Source organism: Erinaceus europaeus, chromosome 12 (genome assembly GCF_950295315.1).
Source record: "Erinaceus europaeus chromosome 12, mEriEur2.1, whole genome shotgun sequence".
Taxonomy (NCBI): Eukaryota; Metazoa; Chordata; class Mammalia; order Eulipotyphla; family Erinaceidae; genus Erinaceus; species Erinaceus europaeus.
The window spans coordinates 51,938,656-51,961,779 of NC_080173.1; the positions used below are offsets into that span (position 1 = coordinate 51,938,656).

General features: G+C 53.8%; 1 protein-coding gene and 1 long non-coding RNA gene across 9 annotated transcripts; one reads left to right on the top strand and one right to left on the bottom strand.

Annotated features, from left to right (window-relative positions):
• Positions 1-641: 641 nt before the first annotated feature.
• LOC132541722 (uncharacterized) lies at positions 642-1,120 on the bottom strand. Its single transcript, XR_009552820.1, has 2 exons — positions 991-1,120; positions 642-864 (listed from the first exon to the last, which is right to left on the bottom strand). It is a non-coding gene; the product is annotated as an uncharacterized LOC132541722 (long non-coding RNA).
• A 142-nt stretch (positions 1,121-1,262) lies between these two features.
• Positions 1,263-22,030, top strand: TBKBP1 (TBK1 binding protein 1). Of its 8 annotated transcripts, XM_060203624.1 has the most exons (11): positions 1,270-1,418; positions 2,714-2,849; positions 3,201-3,460; positions 4,136-4,258; positions 4,492-4,596; positions 6,173-6,362; positions 6,866-7,041; positions 7,483-7,544; positions 18,517-18,635; positions 18,978-19,672; positions 20,481-22,030. In XM_060203624.1, exons 3-11 carry the CDS (start codon positions 3,236-3,238, stop codon positions 20,607-20,609), a joined length of 1,824 nt encoding a protein of 607 aa, XP_060059607.1. In that variant the 5' UTR covers positions 1,270-1,418; positions 2,714-2,849; positions 3,201-3,235; the 3' UTR covers positions 20,610-22,030. The 8 variants fall into 8 exon arrangements, with proteins under 8 accessions (XP_060059608.1, XP_060059607.1, XP_060059609.1 ...); XM_060203625.1 differs by lacking the exon at positions 2,714-2,849 and having other exon boundaries at positions 1,263-1,418; XM_060203626.1 differs by lacking the exon at positions 1,270-1,418 and having other exon boundaries at positions 1,524-2,849.
• The last annotated feature ends 1,094 nt before the right edge of the window (positions 22,031-23,124 follow it).

The window sequence follows — 23,124 nt, forward strand, 5'->3', positions numbered from 1 at the left end:
TCCGTACTGTAAAAGAGAACAGGTGCTAGCTGGAAAGACTGAAAAGGAACTCAGCAGCAGGAGGAAGGAGAGCAGTAGAATATCCCTCACTGAAGAAAAAGAATCCACAGCCATTGCTGGCTCTCATGGGAGAAGCTCAATCTTGCCCCTACATTGGGGCGAAATGGCATCTGCTATTGTTTCTCAAAGCTCCCAACAAGAAAAAAATCTTTTCTTTCCTCCTACCCCAAGCCCCAGGAACCAGATAGATGGTTCAGGTTCCAAGAGCCTCCCTTTAGATAGGAGACTTGACAACTAAATGCTGACCCTACCAGAAACCCCCTCCTTAGCCTATATCCTGCTTCAATGGTTGGATTGTCCAGGCTTAGCCAGAGTCCTCCAGTTTCCCCTGATCATTCCCTACTAGCTTCCAGGCTGACCATGCCTCCGCCCACATTTAAAAACCCATCAGTAATCATCAATATGAGTCATTAACACCTCCTGAGGAATCGCCAAGCACCTTTAGGTCTGATCCCTATTCTTGCAGGGTTGGGGATTATCTCTAGATTAATGCAGAAAGGTCCAGTAACTTGCCCAAGGTTATACAGTGGGAAAGTGGTGAGAGGGAAAAAAAATACCAGCAGTTTGGCAGATGCTTACTCTTTGTAGAAAGGGTGAAATCTGTTGTTTCTTTATTTCGTTGGTTTATGGGTTCTGTGCGTTGGGGAGGGGATTATTGTGGGGGAGACAAGCTGTCTTCTTAAATTAGCCTTTGACCTCCTTAGTTCAGTGTCACTTCCGAAACATTTAGCTGATTGAACTCTATAGCCTCTGACTGGACCCTGTGATCCGTGTAGTCATTATCAGTAAGCAATGTTCCCTTCCCTAAGAAAAAGGAAGAGTAGGTCTAATATTTCCTTCTCAGAAGGGCCAAGATCCAAACAATCCCAATAAATAGCCCATTCCCTGCCCCGCAAATGTCCAGTCCCCAAACAAAAATCAAAGCACCACCTGAGCCCCGCGCGGTCCGCAGATGCTCCCAGCAGCCGCCCCGCTGCGGCGGGAGGCGGCGGGGAGGGGGCGCTGCGGGAGCCGGTGGGCGCCGGGCGCGCGGCCAGACCAGGCAGGGCCGCACCGCGGGGGCTGGGCGCCCCTCGCCATGTGGTGTCGGCGGCCGCTGGGTCCCGGGCGCCATCCGCGCGGGAGCAGCCGGGAGGAGGCGGCGGCGGAGGAGGAGGAGGAGGAACGGGGCGGGCGGCCGGGCGGGAGGGGGGATGGGGGAATGGGGGAGGGGAGGGAAGGGGGTAGGGAGAGACCCGGCGGCGGCGACAGGGCGAGAGCGGAGCGCGGTGCCAGGGGGGTGGGGGCACCGGTGCCCGGCTGGGGAGGGAGCATGCGGAGGGGGTAAGCTGCGATTGCAAGCAGGAACGGCAGCAGCAGTGAGTTCCCGGCTTGGGCGAGGGCGGGGAAGGGGAGCGGGCCCGGGGCCACCTCCCGGGGGTCGCGGGGCCGCCCGGGGCGGGGGACTGTCCGGCACTTGGCCGGGGCTGCGCGGGAGGGGAGGGGAGGGTCCGGCCTCAGTCGCCCGCATCCTCCCGCCCTCCGCTCCGTCGGTCCTCAGGCCGCACCGCGTCCATCCGGAGCCCCTTCCTCGGGGGACGCGGTCTCGGGGCCCTGGGCCCCGCCATGTGTGGGGGAGGGGCGACATGTTCCGTCGGCCGAGCTGCAGGGGTTTAAAGGGCGGCTTTTAAAGGGGCCGCAGAAGGGACCCGGCCGACGGGGCGCCCCCTCCCCACTCGCTCTCCCGGCACTCAGCCGGGGCTGCGGGGCCGTGGGAAGAACGCAGAGGAAGGAACCATTTGTCGGGGCGGTCGAGGGGGACGGGGTCCCGCCAGTGGGCTCGGGGCCTGGGGGGCGGGGGGTGTGCGAGCGCTGAGCGGAGCTGTGGCGGGGGGCCGGGGCCGGGGCGCAACGGGTTAAAGGTGGGGCCAGCCTTACAAACACGCGCACACCCTCCTTACTCGGACCCGGTCTCACGCGTTTCTCCCGCACTTAGCGGGTGGGGGTGGAGGGACCTGGGCCTTCGTCCCTCTTCACCCCGCCCCCCAGGAGTCCGCTGACCCGCCGGCCCGGGAGGTCGTGGACCCCGCGGCCCGACTCGCACCTCCCGCCGAGCTCCCGCTCCGCGCGCGCGCACCTCGGACATTCCCATAGTGCCCCACGTGACCCGGCCCCGAACGTGCCCTGCCCAGCCTTCACACACGCTCACGCACGCGTGCTCACACGCGCACACACAAACACGGCGCCTGCGGCCACTTCCAACTCCATCCGCGACCCCATCCGCAGCTCCGGCAGGCCGAGGAGGCGCTCATTGACTGACACACCTACACCCATTCACAGACACACTGCCCCCACACAGGCACACATTCATAAACAGCCCGGAGAAGTATACACACGCACCCCCTCGCCTACTCTTGCGGGAGCCCTGAGTCATTCCTGCCCCCTCCCAGGTCTCCCCATTTTCCCGGGTGCAGACACAGCGGGCTTGGCTGGGAGGACTGCCTGCCGGAGCCTCGCCCTCTCCCAAGCCCCCTTCCCTTCGCGCTCCCTGGGACACCCAGCCGAGGACTTCCTGTAGGGCCCGGGTCAGGGGTGTGGAGGGCCTGGAGGGCTGCCACAGCCCCTGTGAGAGTGGGGGAGGCGCTTCCTTTTCCTGAACTCTGGGATCCTGCAGGAGGAAGTTGGACAGTTGGGCGGGGGCCTAAGGACGAGCTGTGTTGACCGTGGGGCTCACCCTTCCAGAAGCACTGAGCCTTCATTAGGGAGGAGCTGGGGCGCCAGAGGCCTGGGATGAGGAGCTTGGCAGAGAGGTATCGATATTTGGGGAAGCAGGGCCTGGGGAAGCTGAAGAGTGAGCCAGGGCAGACCCTTTCTTGGCCCTGGCAGGAAAGGCTGGCCCCTCCTGTCCATGCATATGCCTGGGCTCTGGGAAGGATCTCTCCCCTCCCTCTGGCCTGGCTTGTCATCCTCATTTGCCAGTCTTCTGCTCTCAGACTTTTAAAAGCAGCAAGATGATGGAGTTCACTTTGGGAGGGGGCTGTGGGAGATGAAGCCAGGGGGTTTCAAGGCTGCATCTCAGCTGGCACAGGGTTCCTAGGGCCGGGATGAGAGGGTGTAAGGCACCAGCCCCAGGCCTCTCACTGCTGTTCCTGCTCTTCTAGGAGGCCCAGGAGGGGCCACAGCTCGGGCCCTGGACATGGAATCCATGTTTGAGGATGACATCAGCATCCTGACCCAGGAGGCCCTGGGGCCCAGTGAAGCGTGGCTGGATGCCCCTGAGGACCCCTCTCTGGGTGGGGACATGTGCTCTGCCTCCCACTTTGCCCTCATCACGGCCTACGGTGACATCAAGGAGCGATTAGGGGGGCTGGAGAGGGAGAATGCAACCCTACGCAGACGACTAAAAGTCTACGAAATCAAGGTCAGAAACTGGAGATGATGGGGTACGGGTGTGTATGACTGTGTGTGGGGTGTTTGTATGGCTGTGTGTGTGTGGGGGCCATGCTGGGGTGCCAAGAACTGGGGGCCCAGCAGAGATCCCTGGGATCCAAAAAAGGGATAATATTCTTGGGAACTTGAGAGAGGCCCTCCCCCCATCATGCGGGATGTAGCCAATCTGGATAGGAACTCTGGAAAGTCCCTTGACCATCTAGAGGGGTTCACTTAAGTGTTGTGGGACCTCAGATCTAAAGATTTGGTTGGGAGGCCAGTCAGTGCAGTCAGTGGCACATATTATCAAGTGTAAGGACCCAATTCGATCCCCTGCTTCCTATTTGCAGGGGGTATACTTCATTAGCGGTGAAGCAGGTCTGCATGTTGTTTTTCTTTCTCTCTATCTCCCCCTCACCTGTTAATTTCTCTCTGGCCTATCTAATAAAAAAAATGGGGGGGGGGGGAAGGCCACTGGGAGCAGTGGATTCATAGTGCCAGCACCAAGCCCCAGTGATAACCCTGGTGGCAATAAATAAAATAAATCTGGTTGGTGAGAGATGCCTGTAGTAAAGTGGGATTTACGGGTCCCACTACAGAAGGGGAGGGAGAAGTGAGGACTGGGAGGCCAGGTGCCAGCTTCCCTGAAGGCCCGTATTGCCCACAGTACCCATTGATCAATGAATTTGGAGAGGAGCACGGTTTCTCTCTGTATGAAATCAAGGATGGCTCCTTGCTGGAGGTGGAGAAAGTCAGCCTGCAGCAGCGACTCAACCAGTTCCAGCATGAGGTGAGCCCCCTCCTAAGCCTCCTGGCCTGGGTTATGTTCCAAGAGCTCTTTGTTTCCGACACTTCCCTAGCCTCTGGCTTCTGTCTCCTTGATCACAGGTGATCATGGGTTTCCCTAGACCATGTTACAGCTCCTCTTATCCTTGCTCTGGGTGCTGAGTCAGGGTGGGAGGTCCCAAAGTTAAGATTGGGTCTGACTGTGGTGCACGCCCCACCCTCTCGGACCCCATCTAGTTGCAAAAGAATAAGGAGCAGGAGGAACAACTCGGGGAGATGATCCAGGCTTATGAGAAGCTCTGCGTGGAGAAGAATGACCTGGAAACGGAGCTAGGGGAGATGGTGAGGCCCAGGAAGTGGGGACTCTGGCTGCATGTTTGTATACAACCCCATGCATGTCTGTGAGAGTTACTCTGAACATCCTGATTAGACAGTGGCAAGAGGTGACTGTATGAGTCTGTAGGACATTATCCCCACATGTATGTTTGGGTCTCACTCTGGGTTGGCCCTCTGTCTGTAGCACTGTATTTGGAAGGTTACATAGGTGAGAGCAGAGGTGACCAGAAGTATAAGTGAAAACTGGGATGGGTCTTGGTGTGTGTGATTCTAAGTGTGGGGACAGTCATGCATGTGAGCAGGTTACGTCGTGTTAGAATCAGGAGATGTAATCTCTGCTGACACCTGCCTGTGACCCAGGTCAAGTCACTTGGTCTCTGACCCTCTTCTGGAAAGTGAGGTAATTAATAACTTCACTGAGCTGTTGTAGGATAGTGGGACATTGGCATAAAGATGCTTTGCTAGAATAATAAGAAGCACTTGTATGGTATTACCATGTGGCAGGAGCCATTCTTGTTTCCTTAGATGTATTTACACATTTTAATTCCCAGGACAGTTCTAAGAGGGACATGTGGTTATCCCCACTTAATACACAAGGTAGGTAGATAGAGCCTGGAGTGTGACTTAAGCAATTAGCAAATATGATAATATTCCTGAGGTGGTAGTGTTGTCTGGACAGGGGACTGAGTGTTCTTTTATTTTTAAGAAATTCTTGGGAGTCAGGCTGTAGCGCAGCGGGTTAAGCGCAGGTGGTGCAAAGCACAAGGACCGGCATAAGGATCCCGGCTCGAACCCCGGCTCCCCACCTGCAGGTGAAGCAGGTCTGCAGGTGTCTGTCTTTCTCTCCTCCTCTCTGTCTTCCCCTCCTCTCTCCATTTCTCTCTGTCCTATCCAACAACGACGACAATAACAATAATAACTACAACAATAAAACAACAAGGGCAACAAAATAATATAAATAAAATAAAATATTATTAATAAATAAATAAAATAAAAAATAATATAAATAAATATTTGAATAAATAAATAAAATAAAATATTTAAAAAAAGAAAAATTCTTTTTTTAAAAAATTTTTATTGTTATAGTTATTATTGTTGTTGTTGTTGTCATTATTGGATAGGACAGAGAGTAATGGAGAGAGGAGGGGAAGGCAGAGGGGGAGCGAAAGATAGACACCTGCAGACCTTCTTCACTGCCTGTGAAGCAACTCCCCTGCAGGTGGGGAACCAGGGATTTGAACCGGGATCCTTACTTGGTCCTTGCTCTTTGCACCACATGCACTTAACCTGCTGTGCTACTGCCTGACTCTCGACTCTCGGGACTGAGTGTTCTTATGAGTGTCCTTCTGAGGGTAGAGGCATCAACTCTGACCTTGCACAGGGCAGTAGCCAGAAACATCTGCATTGCAGTTACTGGGAGGGCTGCTTGTAGCGTGGACTTGGGATATGTAACCTGTGACCTCGCTCTGGCTTGGGGGTGATGCTATGCACACATGGGAAAGCCCTGGGTTTGGGTGGCCCACTGGGGTGCTCTGGCCCTCACAAATCCTCTCCCCCTCATCTCTCCTCCACCCCCCTGCAGCGCGCCCTGGTGGAGACCCACCTGCGGCAGATTTGTGGTTTGGAGCAGCAGCTACGGCAGCAGCAAGGCCTTCGGGATGCCTCCTTCCCCAGCCTCAGCCCACCACCTGCCCCCGCCCCTCTTTGTGCTGACCTGGACCTGCACTACTTGGCAATGAGAGGGGGGTCTGGCTTGAGTCACGGTGAGATCAGTGAGTCCTGGTTTCCCTATCCAAAAGTCCCTAAGACTCATCTCCAGCCAACTTCTTGGACTTAGTAAAAAAACTCACTCTAATAGTTGAGATTTCTCCCACAATCACTTCATCCCTCATACACTATCACACTGCATTTTTCTGCTCCCTCCCATTCCTGAGCTACCCCCATGTAATCCTTACATTTGCCAGCAGAGGGTGCCCCCACCCAGAGTCCCCATCATGTAAGGTTTTGGTTGGGGAGGCCTTTGAAAGTGTTTGGAGTTTGGCCTGGGAAGTCCTTCAAAAAGTCCTCTTGTTTTTTTCACTGACCTCCGGGAAAATCAGGGAGAGTAGTTCAGCCCATCCATCCTCTGTAAAGGGGATTCTCCTCCTGGGTTCCTTGGCTGCTCTTTTGAATCCCTCATGCTGTATGTAGCCTGCACCTGTTTTGTGTGACCTGGGAGTCAGCAGAGAGTCCTCAGCAGCCAGTGCTGGTCTGACATTGTTCTTTCCCCTGACAGCAGGCTGGCCAGGCCCCACACCAAGTGTGAGTGAGTTGGAGCGGAGGCGGCTGGAGGAGGCTCTGGAGGCCGCCCAGGGAGAGGCTCGGGGGGCTCAGCTTCGGGAGGAGCAGCTCCAGGCTGAGTGTGAGCGGCTCCAGGGGGAACTGAAGCAGCTTCAGGAGACCCGAGCACAGGTAAATGCCTTGCCCTCAACCTATACTCTGACATGTCCAGACCTCTGTGGAGGTGGGGGCGGGGGGCAGCGCTGGGAACAACCTTAGAAGTCCAGGACATCCTTTTCTTTTTGGCTTATCTCACTTGACATGATTCTGGGAAGAGTTGGGAGCAACTGGAAGGGGGGGGGCAGGGTTGGGGTCCTGATGCACGATGGTAGAAATGGACCTAAGATGAGGACGAGAGTGTTTTGCAGACACCTATCATAGGGAGATGGGAAATTTTACCCATATGTCAACAACTGTACTGTTACTCCTCTCCCATAAATTGATTTAAAAAAAAACAAAAACAAAAACAAAAACAAACACCATGTCTTCCTCACTGAGTACAGACTGACAATGGCAGAGAAGGGGGATCAGACAAAGGAAGTTGGCATCTGACCTCTGAATCTTCTTCCACAGGATCTGGCCTCCAACCTGTCAGAGCGGGACATGGCGTGGGTGAAAAGAGTTGGGGACGATCAGTAAGTCACCCCTCTAATTCTTTCCTTCTTCACCTCTGCACCCATTTGGTTCACCTCCCTCCTACTCAGTGTAGCTTAAGTGTCCTTCCTTCCGAGTTGTCAGGGCCATGGTGTTTGTGTTTGTCTGTGTTCTTTATAAGAAAGAGGCAAGGTTCTGGGGTGCCCAGCTTCTAGAACATTCCCCTTGCTTCTCTCTGGCACCCTAGACCATCTCTTCTCAGTGTGTCAGTGGTTGAAAGACATTTCCTCAGCTGCTTCGCTGCTTTTTTGTGTTTTGTGTCCTCTGGTGAATTCTGGGGCCTCTTGGGAGTCCCACTTTCCATCCCATTAACAAGACCCAGCCAGTTCAGTTAACCCTCTGCTCCTCAGTGAGGAGGAAGGGGACAGTCTCCTTCTTCTCTAATCTCAACAGCAGGCAGGGGAGTTAGAACATACTCTGCTATGGTGCCCTTTGGGATTCTGCCAGGAAAGAGGGGCAGCAGGAAGTCAGGAGGGCACGGCAGCCTCTGGGAGAGTGCTGGGCAGCAAGGGAGGAGATGAGTGACAACCTGGCATCAGTGAGCCTGCTGTCTTGCCTTTCACATCTAAGCCAGACTCATCTTCTCCTACTTTCTGAGAAATAGGGTGCAAACTAACTTCCGCTTCAGCTCTGTCCCTTGAGAAGAGGCAGCATGTGGCACAGACTCTCCCTGCTTTGACTGGAGGGGAAGACCAAGGCCCATACAAAGTGGGAATGGACCCTCTGTCACACAGCATATCCAGCTGTGAGGCTCCAGGGGCCCTCTTCCTAGCGAACTCCTTGTCTTCCTCCCAGCTTCTGACCAGCTGGGAAGTGTTGCTCCTTCTCCCCCACCCCTCCACGTGTACACACACACTCTGGGTGAGAGCCTGGGTGGAGCTGTGACTTCTGGGGAGTAAGAACCCAGTTTGTGGGATGGTGGGTGGGACCCCTTAACTAGGTTGTGTGGGAGGGTGCTGGAGGCCTTTGTGGATTGAGTCCGCACTAGTTTGTGGCTGGGACTCAGCCCACCCTAGCCCATGTGCCTGGGTTCTAGAATCCCAGCTTGCCTCCAGAGTCACAGCATAGCATCCTTTATGGATCAGTACGTCCAACTCCCTCTGGGAAGAACAGCAGTGAGGGCTCACCCAATTGGCTGAACTATCTGGCAGGACTGGAGTCTGTGAACAACTCTTTCTTTTTTTTCTTTATAGTTAGTTAATTAATTAATTAATTAATTTAAAAAGTTTTTAAAAAATATTTTGTTGCCCTTGTTTTATTGTTGTAGTTATTATTGTTGGTGTCACTGTTGGATAAGACAGAGGGAAATGGAGAGAGGAGGGGAAGACAGGGAGGGGGAGAGAAAGGTAGACACCTTGCTGACCTGCTTCACCCCCTGTGAAGGGACTCCCCTGCAGGTGGGGAGCCACGGGCTCGAACTGGGATCCTTACTCTGGTCCTTGCACTTTGTGTCACTGTGCACTTAACCTGTTGTGCTACCGCCCAACTCCCTAGTTTATTTATTAATGAGAAAGATAGGAGGAGAGAGAAAGAACCAAACATCACTCTGGCGCATATGCTGCCGGGGATCGAACTCAAGACCTCATGCTTGAGAGTCTTTATCCACTGCGCCACCTCCCAGACCACAACCTTTCAAAGCCCAGGGAGCCTTCTTGGGATTCTGTGTCTCTGTTTTCCTGACTTCCTGTCTCTGAGCTGAGGTGGCTCTCATGGCTCAGAGGTCAGTCATTGCTGAGAGATATGAGAGGAAGGTGTAAAAGGAAGGGGGGCAGGCAGAGAAGTGGAGGTGACGGTGGGTCCCAAGTGGCCAAAGTGTGTGAATGAGGAGACTTTCTCCCGTAGGGTGGTGTCCTTTATGCAGCTTGACTCCTGGCCGGGACAGCCCATTCCTTTCCCACCCTGGGTACCTACCCCTCTCAGTCCCTTTGGCCAGAGTGAGAGATGGACTCTGTCCAGGGTCTGGCCTGAGCTAAGCAGGTCTTACCCTGGGTGAGTTCCCAGCTCCTCCCCTTCAGATGCTAGTCCTACTCTACCTCAGGTCTGGATCTCTGTCTCTGGAGCCAACAGGTCCTGTGTGCTGAGCCTGATGCTGGCATTCACTCTGAGAATCTCTGGGAAGCCCCAGCTTGGCAAGAGTTAATTCCCCGTAAGGATCCAGGTTCAACCCCCCGGCTCCCCACCTGCAGGGGAGTCACTTCACAGGTGGTGAAGCAGGTCTGCAAGTGTCTATCTTTCTCTCCCCCTCTCTGTCTTCCCCTTCTCTCTCCATTTCTCTCTGCCCTATCCAACAATGACGACTTCAATAACAACAACAATAAAAACTACAACAGGGAGTCAGGCGGTGGCGCAGCAGGTTAAGCGCACGTGGTGCCAAGTGCAAGGACCAGCGTAAGAATCCTGGTTCGAGCCCCCACTCCCCACCTGCGGGGAGTCACTTCACAGGCGGTGAAGCAGGTCTGCAGGTGTCTATCTTTCTCTCCCCCTCTGTCTTCTCCTCCTCTCTCCATTTCTCTCTGTCCTATCTAGCAACGACAACATCAACAATAATAACTACAATAAAAAAGGGTAACAAAAAGGGAAAATAAAAAAATATATTTAAAAAAAAAATACAACAATATAACAAGAGCAACAAAAGGGAATAAATAAATAAATAAATATTTAAAAAAAGAGTTAATTCCTAGAGGAAGTCCTCATTCCCCTAGTAGTTTTCTTTTCTTTTTTTTAATTTAATTTCTTAGTGCTTTTTTATTCATCTACTGGATAGAGACTGAGAGAAACTGAAATGGGAAGAGGAGATAGAGAGACACCTTCAGCACTGCTTCACCGCTTGTGAAACTCCCCCCCCCCCCCCCCCGTTAGTGGGTACCAGGGCTTGAGAAACCCATGTCCTTGCGTATGGAAACGTGCTCAGCTGAGTGCACCACCACCCAGACCCCAGCAGCTTTATTTTCTTAAAAACTCAGCTCCTCTTTGTAATAGGGTGCTCCCGAGTGCTCCCTTCCCTGTCTTCCCACCTGAGGAGGCCTTAATCACCCCCTCTTCCATTCATTTCTGCCTGATACCACTCCCCCTCTCCCAGGTTAACAGGAATCTTACCTGTGGGCTCTGCCAGAATCCCAGGAGAGAAGTCCAGGGCCTGAGTTATCCAGGAGGCCCCATGCACTTTGCATGAACAGGACCCAGGGGGTGTGAAAGCTGAAGAAGGGAGGTGGTTCAGCTGTAGAGCGTCAGACTTTCATGCTGAGGTTTCGGGTTTGATCCCTAGTACTGCATATGCCATAGTGGCACTCTGGCTTCTCTCTCTCTGTCTACCTCATGCAAGACCTTCTCTCATATGTCATCAATAAAATAACCCTTAAAAAATGAAACAAAGGGAGTCAGGCGGTAGCGCAGCGGGTTAAGCGCACGTGGCGCAAAACGCAAGGACCGGCGTAAGGATCCCGGTTCGAGCCCCCGGCTCCCCACCTGCAGGGGGGTCGCTTCACAGGCGGTGAAGCAGGTCTGCAGGTGTCTTATCTTTCTCTCCCCCTCTCTGTCTTCCCCTCCTCTCTCCATTTCTCTCTGTCCTAGCCAACAACAATGATGACATCAATAACCACAACAATGTTAAACAAAAGGGCAACAAAAGGGAAAATTAAAAAAAAAAAAAAAAAGCAAACAAAGCCAGAGAGGGAGCCACAGCAGACACTAAGCCCAGCCTGCTCCTGTTGGCCCCTATGTGGGAATCTCCTGGTTCCTGCCTCAGTGTAGACAGGGTCTCAGTGTGGATGTCTCCAAGGCAGTGGTTTCTTGGTGAGAGGCCTTCCTTCACATGACCCCTTCTCTATGCACTCCCTTCCATGGGTCCTACCTGTGCTGACGGTGCAGCCCCTGACTTCCCTTCCAGCCCCTGGCCCACACACTCTAGATCAGACTGCCACCCCCAGCTTTTACCTCGGGGTCGTGTTTCTTTGCTGTTGGTCAGCCTGGAAGTTGGCGGCTAGTGTGAAGGAGTCAGATAGTCCCAGAAGAAGAGCTGCTGGGAGTCACTCAGAGGACAAAAAATGATGGGACTGGGCACCACCCTGCTTCTGCGGAGGCACAAGGAGGTGAGGAAGGACCCCAAGAGTGTCTCAGCTGAGGTGGAAGGTACAGAACACATTGCCCCCTACTCTGGACCCAGCTCAAAGTGACAGGGTTCCTGAGTGTCGTCTTTCTAAGGGTGTGGCAAGAGCAAAGAGCAGAGAGGAGATTGTTAGGGGGTACTCTGAGTGGGCAGAGGGCTCAGTGAGGGTCTGCTGAGAAAGGGGACTCACCCTGAGTTATCCACTAGTGAGGGGTTGTGGTGAGAGAGGGGCTCAGTATGAGTGAAGGGGGGAAAACTATAGGCTTTTCTTTTTTTCTCCCAAAGTGGGGGGCTCAGTTTTGCAGCCTGGGTTCCTTTCCGCCCACCTCCTTACCCCTCTCTCCGCCCACAAGCCTTTGCGTGGGCTGCGGTTAGCAGTGGGGGAGAAGTGTGAACTCAGAGAGAGAGAGGATGGAAACTCTGCACAGAGGTCAAGGGCAGTGTGGGGTGGGTCAGGACGGAAGTCGGAGACCCCCATGTAACATGAACTTAGCCTCACAGCCCAGAACTAGCAAGTCCAGGCCCCCCCTTCACACTTCTCACCCTCCTGACTTCCTCTCTTTCAAATCTTCAGCCAGGGCACCAGAGCTCACAGGAATTAACCTCTGAGCATTTGCAACCATGGGGGCCCACCAGGCATAGATGGGGGAAGGCTCTGAATCAGGAGCCACCTGATCATTATGGCCCAAGAGGTTGGTGGGCTTTGATCCTGTGTCTGACTCTTTTCCCTGCCAGGAGGGCAGAGGGAAACCCTCCCTGTGCTCATTCCCTGGCAGAAAAACTCCACATTCGCAGTCCCTTGTCCTTAAATCAAAGTCTCTTAGCCAGTGCCGTTCCCCCCCACCCCCACCAAAAAAAAAGTATCAGTCAGATCCCTTTCCCCTTTTTCTCCATCTCCTAGTCACTGCTCTGATTCTTAGTCCACTCTAGGTACTACTGAGACAGTTTCATTACAGAGCTTCATTTGATTCTAACACATGATAAAGGTAGCACCCCCCCTTTTACAGCTGAGCAAACTGAGGTACAAAGAAGTGAACTAGTCAGATAAGTCAAATGCAGATACCAGGCACGTCCTGTGCACATGAGGCAGTAGCACCTCCTAGGTAGGTGTGTGTGTGTGTGTGTGTGTGTGTGTGTGTATGTGTGTGTGTGTGTTTTCCTGGTTCAGGTTTTTTGTCAGGTAGGTGGGCCTTCCAGCATGAGCTACCATATGATTTGTTGACCTAATAGGATCACTTTTGAAAGTGAAAGGGGGCACTATTAATAATCATGCCGGGGCAACCAGTGTGAGGCAGGGCAGTCCCAACAAACTGGAATATGAGGCCCTCTAGGAGGCCCATCCTAGCTGCACCTGACTTTCTAGACACAGCGAACATCTGGGCTGAAGGCATGGCAGGGGCTGCCATGGAGGGCCAGGTTCTGCGGACCGCAAGTCATAGCTGGTCGAGGAGACTGAAGGGGCTCAAGACGCCTGAAAGGAAGTGGTGGAGCACTGGGTTGTTGCAAGCAACTTCCTCCCCCCCCCCCCTCGCCCAACCTCAAGTCCGCTCTGCTCCACGGCCTGGTGCCTGTGGTCCCCTCCCCAAGGGTCTGGCGGGAAGATTGATGCTGGGTGTGCCTGGGGGTGGTGGAAAGTTTGGTCCCTAAATTCCCCCACAGAAGTGAGGTAGCTGGGGGTTGGGGAAAAGAACAGATGGTCCAGGAGTCCTGGATTTCTGTGCTCTTTCCCATCTTGAGTGGGCAGGGGAGTGTGACCACTTGACAAGCTCTGACCCTGCCCCCAGTCCTAGCACTAATCCTAGCACCATCCCTGACTCCCTCAATCTTCACCCTATCCACTATCCTGATTGAAAGTAAGCTGTCAGCCCCGCCCTGATGTAACCTTGACCCCAGTTGACCTTAAGTTCATGCCTATTTCTAATCCCTTTATACCATCTGCCTAGTGACCCAATGGGTTATCTTGGGGAAGAATCTGCACTCAGGAGCCCATATGTCTTCCAGCTGGTTTGGAGCAGAAAGAGGTTTTTTTCAGAGGAAGAACACTTAGCTCTCTAACTTTTCTCATCTCAGTTGCTTTATCAGTAATAGCTAAGATGATGGTCTCTCGTGAATTGTTAAGATCCCTGAATTATTCGTGGAAGGAATGAATAAGAAGATAGTTGATGAAAGACAGAAAAATTTGCAGTGGAGGGAGCCCTTGTTCCTGCCAGCTCTACCATTTGCATTCTGGCTCCGGTGAAGGTGCCAGTTCAGCAGGCTAAGGTGCCAAGAGTATGTTTGATCTCTGCTCTGTGCCACTGCTGCCCTGTGACCTTGGGCCAGCCTCTTGACAGTTCTAATCTTCCATTTCCAGGTGTGTCTAGCACCTTTCACTTCCTTCCCAGGGCAGGGTTTGTAATGCCCAGGACTCCCAGGTCCTTCTTCTTCCTCCTCCTCATTGTCTTTCTTTTCTTTTCTCTTCTCTTCTTTTCTTTCTTTTTAAATATATTTTATATTAATGAGAGATACAGAGAGAAAGACCACAGCACTGCTCAGCTCAGGCTTGTGATGGTGCTGGGAGTTGAACCTGGGACCTCAGAGCCTCAGGAATGAGAGCTTTTTGCATAGCCATTATGGTGTCTCCTCAGACTCTCACTGTCTTTTCCTTCTGTTGCCTCCTCCCTTTCCCAGTTCTTTTGGAAGGCAGTGTATAGTGAAGCAGTCAGAAGCCTGAACTTTGGAGGCCAGGAGGCCACAGGCCCCATGTCCACAACTCCCCTACAGCTAGGCTTTACGACTTTGATCAAGTGACTGAACCTCCATAAGCCTCAGTGGTAACATCTGTAAAATGGACGTTAAGGATAGTGGCAGCAACAGTTGTAGGGTTGTTGTGAAGATCAAGTTCTGGTCCCTGACGAGTGTTCTATATATAGATGATCTAAGGGTTCTTTTCTTCCTGGGTCCCTTCCCGGGTTCTGGGAAAGCAACTTTCCCTTATCATATAAGTAACGGAGAAGCACCTAAATGCTGCCGTCTGCTGCCGACCACCTGACCCATCCTTCCCAAACAGTCATGGTAGTGGAAAATAGCTCTCAGGTGTGGGCCAGGAAGCCAGGAAATGGAATGTGTATTTAGGTGCACGTGTGCAACTCTTAGTTGTGTTGTGAAGTTGAGATTTTTTTTTCCACTGAACTGGCAGTGTTTTCTCTGTTGTGAGTCATTCAGGTCCTTGGTGTATTTAGAGCTAAGGTCTGTACATTTTTAAAAAAATATTTATTTATTTATGTATTCCCTTTAGTTGCCCGTGTTTTATTATTGTAGTTATTATTGTTGTTGTTGATGATATCATCGTTGTTGGATAGGACAAAGAGAAGTGGAGAGAGGAGGGGAAGATAGAGGAGGGGAGAGAGACACCTGCAGACCTGCTTCACCGCCTGTGAAGCGACTCCCCTGCAGGTGGGGAGGCGGGGGCTTGAACCGGGATCTTTATGCTGGTCCTTGCACTTGGCACCACTTGCGCTTCACCCACTGTGCTACTGTCTGATTCCCAGGTGTGTACATCTTGAGGTGGGGGGAGATGGCCCAAGAACAGGCGAGGTCCCCAAAAGCCATCACATTGGAAGGTCAGGTTCCACCATCTTGCCCAGGGCCCAGAGGTCTTTGTGAGGGCTGCCTGGGGCTCCAGCAGGACAGGACCGGCTGCACCTGGCCCTAGGGGCAGGCCTGTGCATTCTGGCTAGGGTCCTCTTCCTTCCAGTTCTTGTTCCCTTGTCTGCCTTTGTTGCAAAGAGGATGCCAGAAGCTGGGCAGCGGAAACTAGGGTAACTCCTGACAAGAAGTGGAAGGCAAGCAGGGGAGAGATAGGGACCTGGGAACTGATGTGGCAGGTGAGATCTCCCAGGCAGAGTGTGAAGGCGACGACCTGTATCTGTCACCTGAGATTCAGCAGTGAAAGCAGATGGGGAGAGAAGCTGGCTGCTAGATTAGGATGCTCCCGCAGCACCCTGCTCAGAGACCCCCTCACTACTAAGGGACTGGTGAGAGCCTCTGGAAGCCCCCAGTCTGTTGGAGGAGATACACTCCTCTAGATTATATGAGGGACACACAGACTGAATCTCCCAGTTTGGTGGGGGACATGCCCTCTCTACCCACAGATCTATGAGAGGAGGGTAAGGGAACACAGGACACATGTAGCAAATGCAACGGCTGAGGTGCAGAGGAGTTCAGTGCTGCTGCACCTCAGCAAAGGTTCCCCAAAGGACTCCTTCCTCTCAGCTCCCATCCTCACAGGTAGTGAGCACTCTACTCTGTCTCCCTAAGAAATGGGCTTTTGGGTCATGTGAGAGGTGCTATGGCAACAGAGGAAGCTTCAGTGCAGTGGTGTCTCTACCTTTCTCTCTCTTATCTTAATGAAAAAAAAGGGGGGGCTGAAGCAATGAAATTGGGCAAGAACAAACAAAAAATAAACCGAGGGGCTGGGAGGTGGAAAACCTGCTTAAGCAAACAGGTTACAGTGCTCAAGGACCAGGTTCAAGTCCCCAGTCCCCACTTGCAGAGGAAAGCTTCTCACGTGTTGAGGCAGTGCTGCAGACTCTTTCTCTCTCTCTCCTGTCTCCCCTTTCCCTCTTGATTTCTGCCTCTATCCAGTAAGTAAATAAAGATAATAAAAAATGAAATGAAAAAATGGGGTTAGATAGCATAATGGTTATGCAAATCCAGACTCTCATGCCTGAGGCTCCAAGATCCCAAGTTCAGTCCCCCCTGCCACTACCACCACAATGAGCCAATGAGCCAGAACTGAACAGTGCTGTGCTCTGGTTAAGGGGAAAAAAAGAAGAAGAAAAAGAAAGAAAGAAGAAAAAAAGAAAACAATGGGAATAACTTTTTCCTTCAGAATCCTTACTTGTTTGCTGTAATTTGGTTTTGGCAAATAGGTTAAACAAAGTTTTGATGTGGCGGTGGGGTGAAGGCTTGTCTTCCCTGTGTTGGTTAGTGAGACCCAGTGAGAGCAGAGCCAGGCAATATCTACACCAAGACTGTTGCTGTCCTCTGAAGCCCTAACCCCACAACTCCCCTCCTTTCTCCTCCAGGGTCAGATACAGAGGACACACACACACACGCACACACACTGTTCTTCACATTCAAACTGGCCTCACACCTCCCTTCACTCTTCCCATCCACACACATGTGTCTGTTACCTCAGGCTAGAGACCATGCCCATAAGGTCTGGAGACATTTCTGCTTTGGCTCCTGGGGCAATAAGAGATGTTCTGGAGTGGTTGACCCTCTGCCTGCCACTTCCTTCCAGAGCCAATGTCCACACAGTTCAAGAGCCCAGTATGGATTTGATGAAGGGGAGAGAGCCAAGGAACCCCAACTCCCTGCATTCCAGGCTCTGCCCAGGTCCAGATCAGAGATAAAGGCAATGTGACCCAAGGCCAAGGAAGAGCCTCATGTGAGGTGTGCAGGCTAGGATGGGCCAGAAGGGAGAGGAAATGCTCAGTGCCATAACCTTTTGTAGTTCTGGATCAAAGTGACTCCAAAGAAGGGAGGAGAAAAGGAAGTGGGGAAAACCTTCGATAAGCTCAGAGTCTCTTCCAGGTTTAGGAGGGTAGCTGCTTGAACAGGAAGCAGGGAAGAAGAAAGAGATGAAAGAGTTGGGTGGAAAGGCTCAATGCATTATCCACTGACAATATCTGCTGAGTACTGGGTAATATCCCAGGGGCTGGGAATATAAATGAAGTGATATAATCCCCACTTCCAAGGAACTCCCAGTGAAGTTCTAGAACAAAGCAGCCTTTCACAAGCATTGAGTGTGGGTAGTGCCCCCTGGAGGTGTGCAGTGAATAGCAGCTGTTCACAAAGATCTTCACATAAATGACTCAGGTTGAAAGAAACTTTGAGGCAGAAGCAAGAGCAGTGGACTTAGCACCGGACAGACATGGGGTCAAGCTTATCAGCTGGCACCTCTGCCAAGCCAGTAGACCATATCTTCACATAAGAGAATGAAGCTTTTCCTAGGCTGTACTACCATGACCTCCAATCTTTCAAAGCTGAGGACTGTTGGTGGGGCTCCTTCCCTCAACACACAGATTGCATTTATGCTTTTAGTTTGTGCTCTTGAGAAAATTCACATTGAAAAAAGCTATTTGAAATGCAGTGCTGCCACCCCCAACACACACACACACACACACACACACACACACACACACACACCACGCTAATCGCCATGCAAGTGTAATTCTCCTGCTCCTGGGGAAACATTTTTATCTTTTCTATTTCAGATAAATAGAGGGAGAGAAAGACAGAGAGAGGAAAAGACATTGTAGTATCATCCCACCATCTATGGAGATTGCCCCTCTGCCATGCAACTCCCATGTGGTATTAGGGTTTAAACCCAGGGCCTTGCCCATGGTAAGGTGCAGGCTCTACCTAGTGAGCTATCTCCCAGCCAGTACAGCGGTTCGATGAGTCTGTATTTTATTTATTACCACAGCATCTGCATAGATTAGAAAAGCATTCATTCACACAGACCTGTATGAGATGTGTTCAGGCCACAGCAGTGTGGGGAGAGCACACTGATTCATGGACTCCCTAGGAATTACTAGGCTGCTCAAACCCTATAGCTGGGAAACCACTGCCCTAGTCCCAGGTAAAGTTCCCTGGGAGAGGTGGCATTTGAGGTAGCATTTCTGCAGTTGGGAAGGAGAGACCTGGAGGGAAGGGCCAGCTGGAAGCTGGGGCAGAGCCAGGCCTGTCTCCAGGCTGGGACAGCAGACCCACTTTCCTCTTCTTCCCCACCACCTCCTCTGACCTCAGGATCAGGGCAGGCAGGGGTCTTGACTCTGGGCTCTTGGGGTGTCCTTCAGGGTGAATTTGGCACTGGCTTACACGGAGCTGACAGAGGAGCTGGGCCGGCTGCGGGAGCTGAGTTCCCTACAGGGGAGGATCCTGAGGACTCTGCTGCAGGAACAGACGCACAGTGGAGGTGAGATGGGCCCTGCAGGGAGACGCAGCACCATTTGGAGGTGGCCTTTCTGGGCCCTGGGCCCTGGGCCCACCCTCCCGCTCTTCCCTGTGCCAGGTCCTTTGTGTAGGGAGGACAGTGGGCACCGTCCAACTCCCAACCCCTTAGTTTTTGTTTGTTTGCTTTCACCAGAGCACTGCTCACTCTGGCTCAAGGTGATGCAGGACACAGAGCCTGGGACCTTGGAGCCTCAGGCATGGGAGTCTCTCATAACCATTATGCTGCCTCCCCAGCGTTGACTCCCCAGTTTTGCCGTCTTCCCTCCGCAGCGCTGCCCACTGACCGGCCCTGTTTCTCTTCCAGGCCAGAGGCACTCGCCCCTGTCGCAGCGTCACTCCCCGTCCCCCCAGTGCCCCCCGCCGTCGCCGCCGTCGCGAGCAGCGCCCCCCTGCGCCCCGTGCCAGTCCCCTGCGCCCCAGCGCCGCTCCCCGGGGCCCCCGTGCCCCTCGCCCCAGCAGCGCCGCTCGCCCGCCTCCCCCTCCTGCCCGTCGCCCGCGTCGCAGCGCCGCTCGCCAGTGCCAACGTGCCAGACCCCCAGCCCGCAGCGCCGCTCCCCAGGGCCCCCAGCAGGCCCGGCCACGCAGCCACCCGCGGAGAGGACGCTGGCCGAGCGCGCCTACGCCAAGCCAGCCAGCCACCACGCGAAGGCCGGCTTCCAGGGCCGCCGCAGCTACTCGGAGCTGGTGGAGGGCGCGGCCTACGCGGGCCCCTCGCCGGCCTGGCTGCAGGCAGAGGCGGCCACGCTCCCCAAACCACGGGCCTATGGCGAGCTCTATGGGCCCGGCCGGCCGCTCAGCCCGCGGCGCGCCTTCGAGGGCATCCGCCTGCGCTTCGAGAAGCAGCCGTCGGAGGAGGAGGAGTGGGCCGTGGCCGCCAGTCCGCCCAGCTCCGAGGCGGGCACCATCCGCTGCGCCTCTTTCTGCGCGGGATTCCCCATCCCCGAGGCGCCTGCCGCCTACACCCACGCTGAGCACGCGCAGTCCTGGCCGTCCATCAACGTGAGTGGGGTGGCCACCCTCCCTGTGCCTGCAAGCAACCCCCCATCCATGGGCAGGGCTCCGCATGGTTTCATCCCACCCCCGCATCCCTGGGCTTGCCCCCTGCCCGAACCCCGTCCAGTGACCATTTGCCGGTGTGAATGGGGCCTGAAGGTCAGCACAGCCCTTATGGTGGCAGCAGTTTTTGCATTGATTCCAGACTCTGCTACTTAGCAGCTTGGCCCTTTGGACAAGTGACTTACTGTCCTGATCTTCGGTTTTCTCATCTACAAACAAAGACAATGATTGTATTATCTGAGTCCACCAGAGGGTTCTGGAGAGGGAAGCAGTGAGCCTAAAGCTGTCACAGTGCCCTCGCTCAGTTGTCAGCGATCTGCTGTTGTGCTGGAATCTCAGAGCCTCTGCTTTTTCCTGCCTGTCTGAGAAGACTCCCTACCTCAGGGCTCTATCGTGTCAGTGAAATAATGTTTCCTGAATGTCAGAGCCGCTCCTGGCCACCTGGATGGAACAAAATATATTCCAGAGCCAGACAAAATTATTTTCGGGTTGTGCATTGTTTGGTGTTAGCCCATGCCTTGAGATATCCAGGCGCTGTGTCTTAAGTGCTCTGGGGGCTTGTCTGGGTCTCAGCTTCCCTAATTACTACAGATGTCCTGGCAGGCTGAGCACATGCATATTCTGGGGGCTGTGTCTTGGTTTGGGGGAGTGGCCATGACTGATGGAAAGTGGGCAGGGAGGAGGGCAGGGCAGTGGTGGCCATGATCGGGGATTAGGAGCTGTATGTAACCCTCCCCCTCTCTCCCCACAGCTGCTGATGGAGACCGTGGGCTCTGACATCCGCAGTTGCCCCCTCTGCCAGCTAGGTTTCCCTGTTGGGTACCCGGATGATGCCCTCATCAAACATATTGACTCCCACCTGGAGAACAGCAAGATCTAGGGTGCCTCATTCACCCAGTGGTTGACTCTCCACCCTCTCTCACCACCCTCAAACACTCACTCACTGAATGCTGCATGAATCTTGTGGGGGGCTCCTGCCCCTTGAGACCCCCAGATACCTCCACAAGCTACCAAGTCAATGTGTGCCGTCTTCCCTGGCCCAGGCACCACTCAACCCCGACTCTTCCCAGGAGGTTGGCGAAGGCTCTCCCCAGCGGGTTTGTGCTGGGGAGGTGGGGCTCTGGGCTGGGGGAGGGCCATATTCCACCTAGCCTCTCTCTCTCTCCCTCTGCCTTTATGTTCCCAAACAGGGTTGGATCTAAGGAAATGTTTAGTGCTTGGGCTTGGGGGGAAAGGGAGAGGGTATCAGAGGACTCCAGGAGTTCCCCTATCTCCTCTGTCTCTCTGTGATGTCTCTCTGTCTCAGGCTGTGCCCTGTTGTGGGACCACCTTCCAGTGGGTCCAGAGCCTGCCCTGCACTAATGCCAGTTCCTCTATCCTTGGCCAGCTTGGGGCTCATGGTAGCCCCTGTGCCCCCCCCTCCAGTTGGGGAAATAAGGCATCTTGTTTCTTGCCATTCCTTATACAGGCCAATTTTGTACTCCCTCTGCCCCCTCAAACACCGCCCCCCTCAGTGGGGAATAGGATGGGTGGGAGAAGAGAGGGAGGACTGAGAGGATCCAGTTTAAAGGGGCTGTCCTAAGGGCCTCTAATCAGGGGATTATCTAGCTATTTGTCCATGCCAGCCTCCCAGGCCCGTGCCCTCCTCCTGGAGCCTCTGGCATGAGACACAGATTGTTAAGGCAGATACACCCCTCCCCCCATACTCCAGCCCTGGAGCATGTGTATGCCTCAGCCTCCGTTAGCTGGGTGGGTGTCATCACCCCTGCCTCCCAGGCCAGAACCTGAGAATGAGCCCAGGGTGCTGTGGAGATTAACTTCAAAAGAGCTAACCCCCTTCCCATACCCCAGCAACCCACATTCCCTCTGTGAAATCTACCTCAGAGTCGTACCCTCAGAAGGACGGGTAAGCAGGAAGCCAGGGGGTTCCCAGGGCTGAGGTGGGGAGCTTCCTATGGCAAGAGCCTGCTGCCCCACGATGAATCCAACCCCCTCCACTGCCACCCTCTCTGGGGTCTCAGCCCCAGGTGGGTACCAGTGGGCGATACTGTCAGTGCATGTACCATTCTGACCCAACTCTTCCAGGCCTCCCACCTCTCACACTCCTTCCCTCCTCGTTACAGGGGAAAGGAGTGTGACAGGCAGGGAAGGGGCCAAGGACTCCAGAGACACATGGAATTAATTGTACTTTGAGTGTTCCCCCAGGAAGGGGAAATGGGGCAGGGGGACTGGAGAGGGGCAGTGGGGGTGGGGGCTGAGTCCTCTGAACGAGTTGGAAGTCCAAATAAAACTTACCTGTTCCATCTGCTCTCCGTCTGTGCCCTCCGTGGCCTGCATGGGGAGGAGACCCTTGGCAGCAGGTGGTCGTCGGACCTGTGCCTCAAGGAGCCACCAGCATAGGCACTGGGCACAGGATGCTGCATGGGATATCTGGGTTCCCGGGTGATTCTGGAGACATGGACTGAGGAGTGGCCACAGATAACTTATGTTGTAGAGTTTGTTTATAACATATAAGGAGCGAGCAGCAGAGAGTGTCCTTGGTGACCTGTGTAGGTATCAGGAAGGTAGTCATCCATGTTTTCTCCAAGTTCTAGCAGGGAGAGGTCCTAAAGTCTTGAGGGTTCATGTGGCAGTTGTTTCTTCATCAGATGATTTCTGCCTTCCAGGAACCAGGCTGGGGCCTCAAAAAGGAAGAACATCCGTGTTCCATGTCCTCATGAGTGTGAGGTCAGGGGAGGGGCTGGCCTCCAGGCTTGGCAGCTGCCTCAGAAGTCACGCAGCCAGGGAGGTCAGAGCCAGGTCATGAACCTGTGACTTCTGCCTCAACACAGTGCCTTCTCTCTGAGGAAGGACCTGAGCTACTCATCCAACACTTCTAGGTGTGTTTTACTTCCATGTGACCCATTTGGACCAAGGCCCCATTTAAAAACCAGAGGTGCAACTCACCGAGGGCATGAGGTTCAGCTCCAGTCCCAGAGCACACATCCCTCTCCGTTCAGTGCCATGATATAGCGCTGAGGCTGCACAGCCCCCCGCTTCTCTGTGGCAGTTAACCTAACAACCACAACTGAGAGTGCGCCCAGCCTGATTCCACCTGCAGCCAAGCCCCGAGTGCCAGGAAAAGCCAACACAGCTATCCCTATCGGCACGACTTCACAAGCTGGGAAAAGAAGTTTCTGGAACCTCATGGATGCTCAGTGTTTCTTGGGTCTCCCCCACCTCACTCAACGCCTATGGAAGAAGCCAACACCCAACTTTTATAATTGACCCAGAAGTGGTACAGGGGTGCTGGGCAAAGAGAACTCTTAGATTTTGAGAACAGGGACAGTGGGTGGCTGAGGGATGAGAAGAGAGGCAGAGGCATGACCCAGGTGAGCACTCTTGGTCCTTGAACA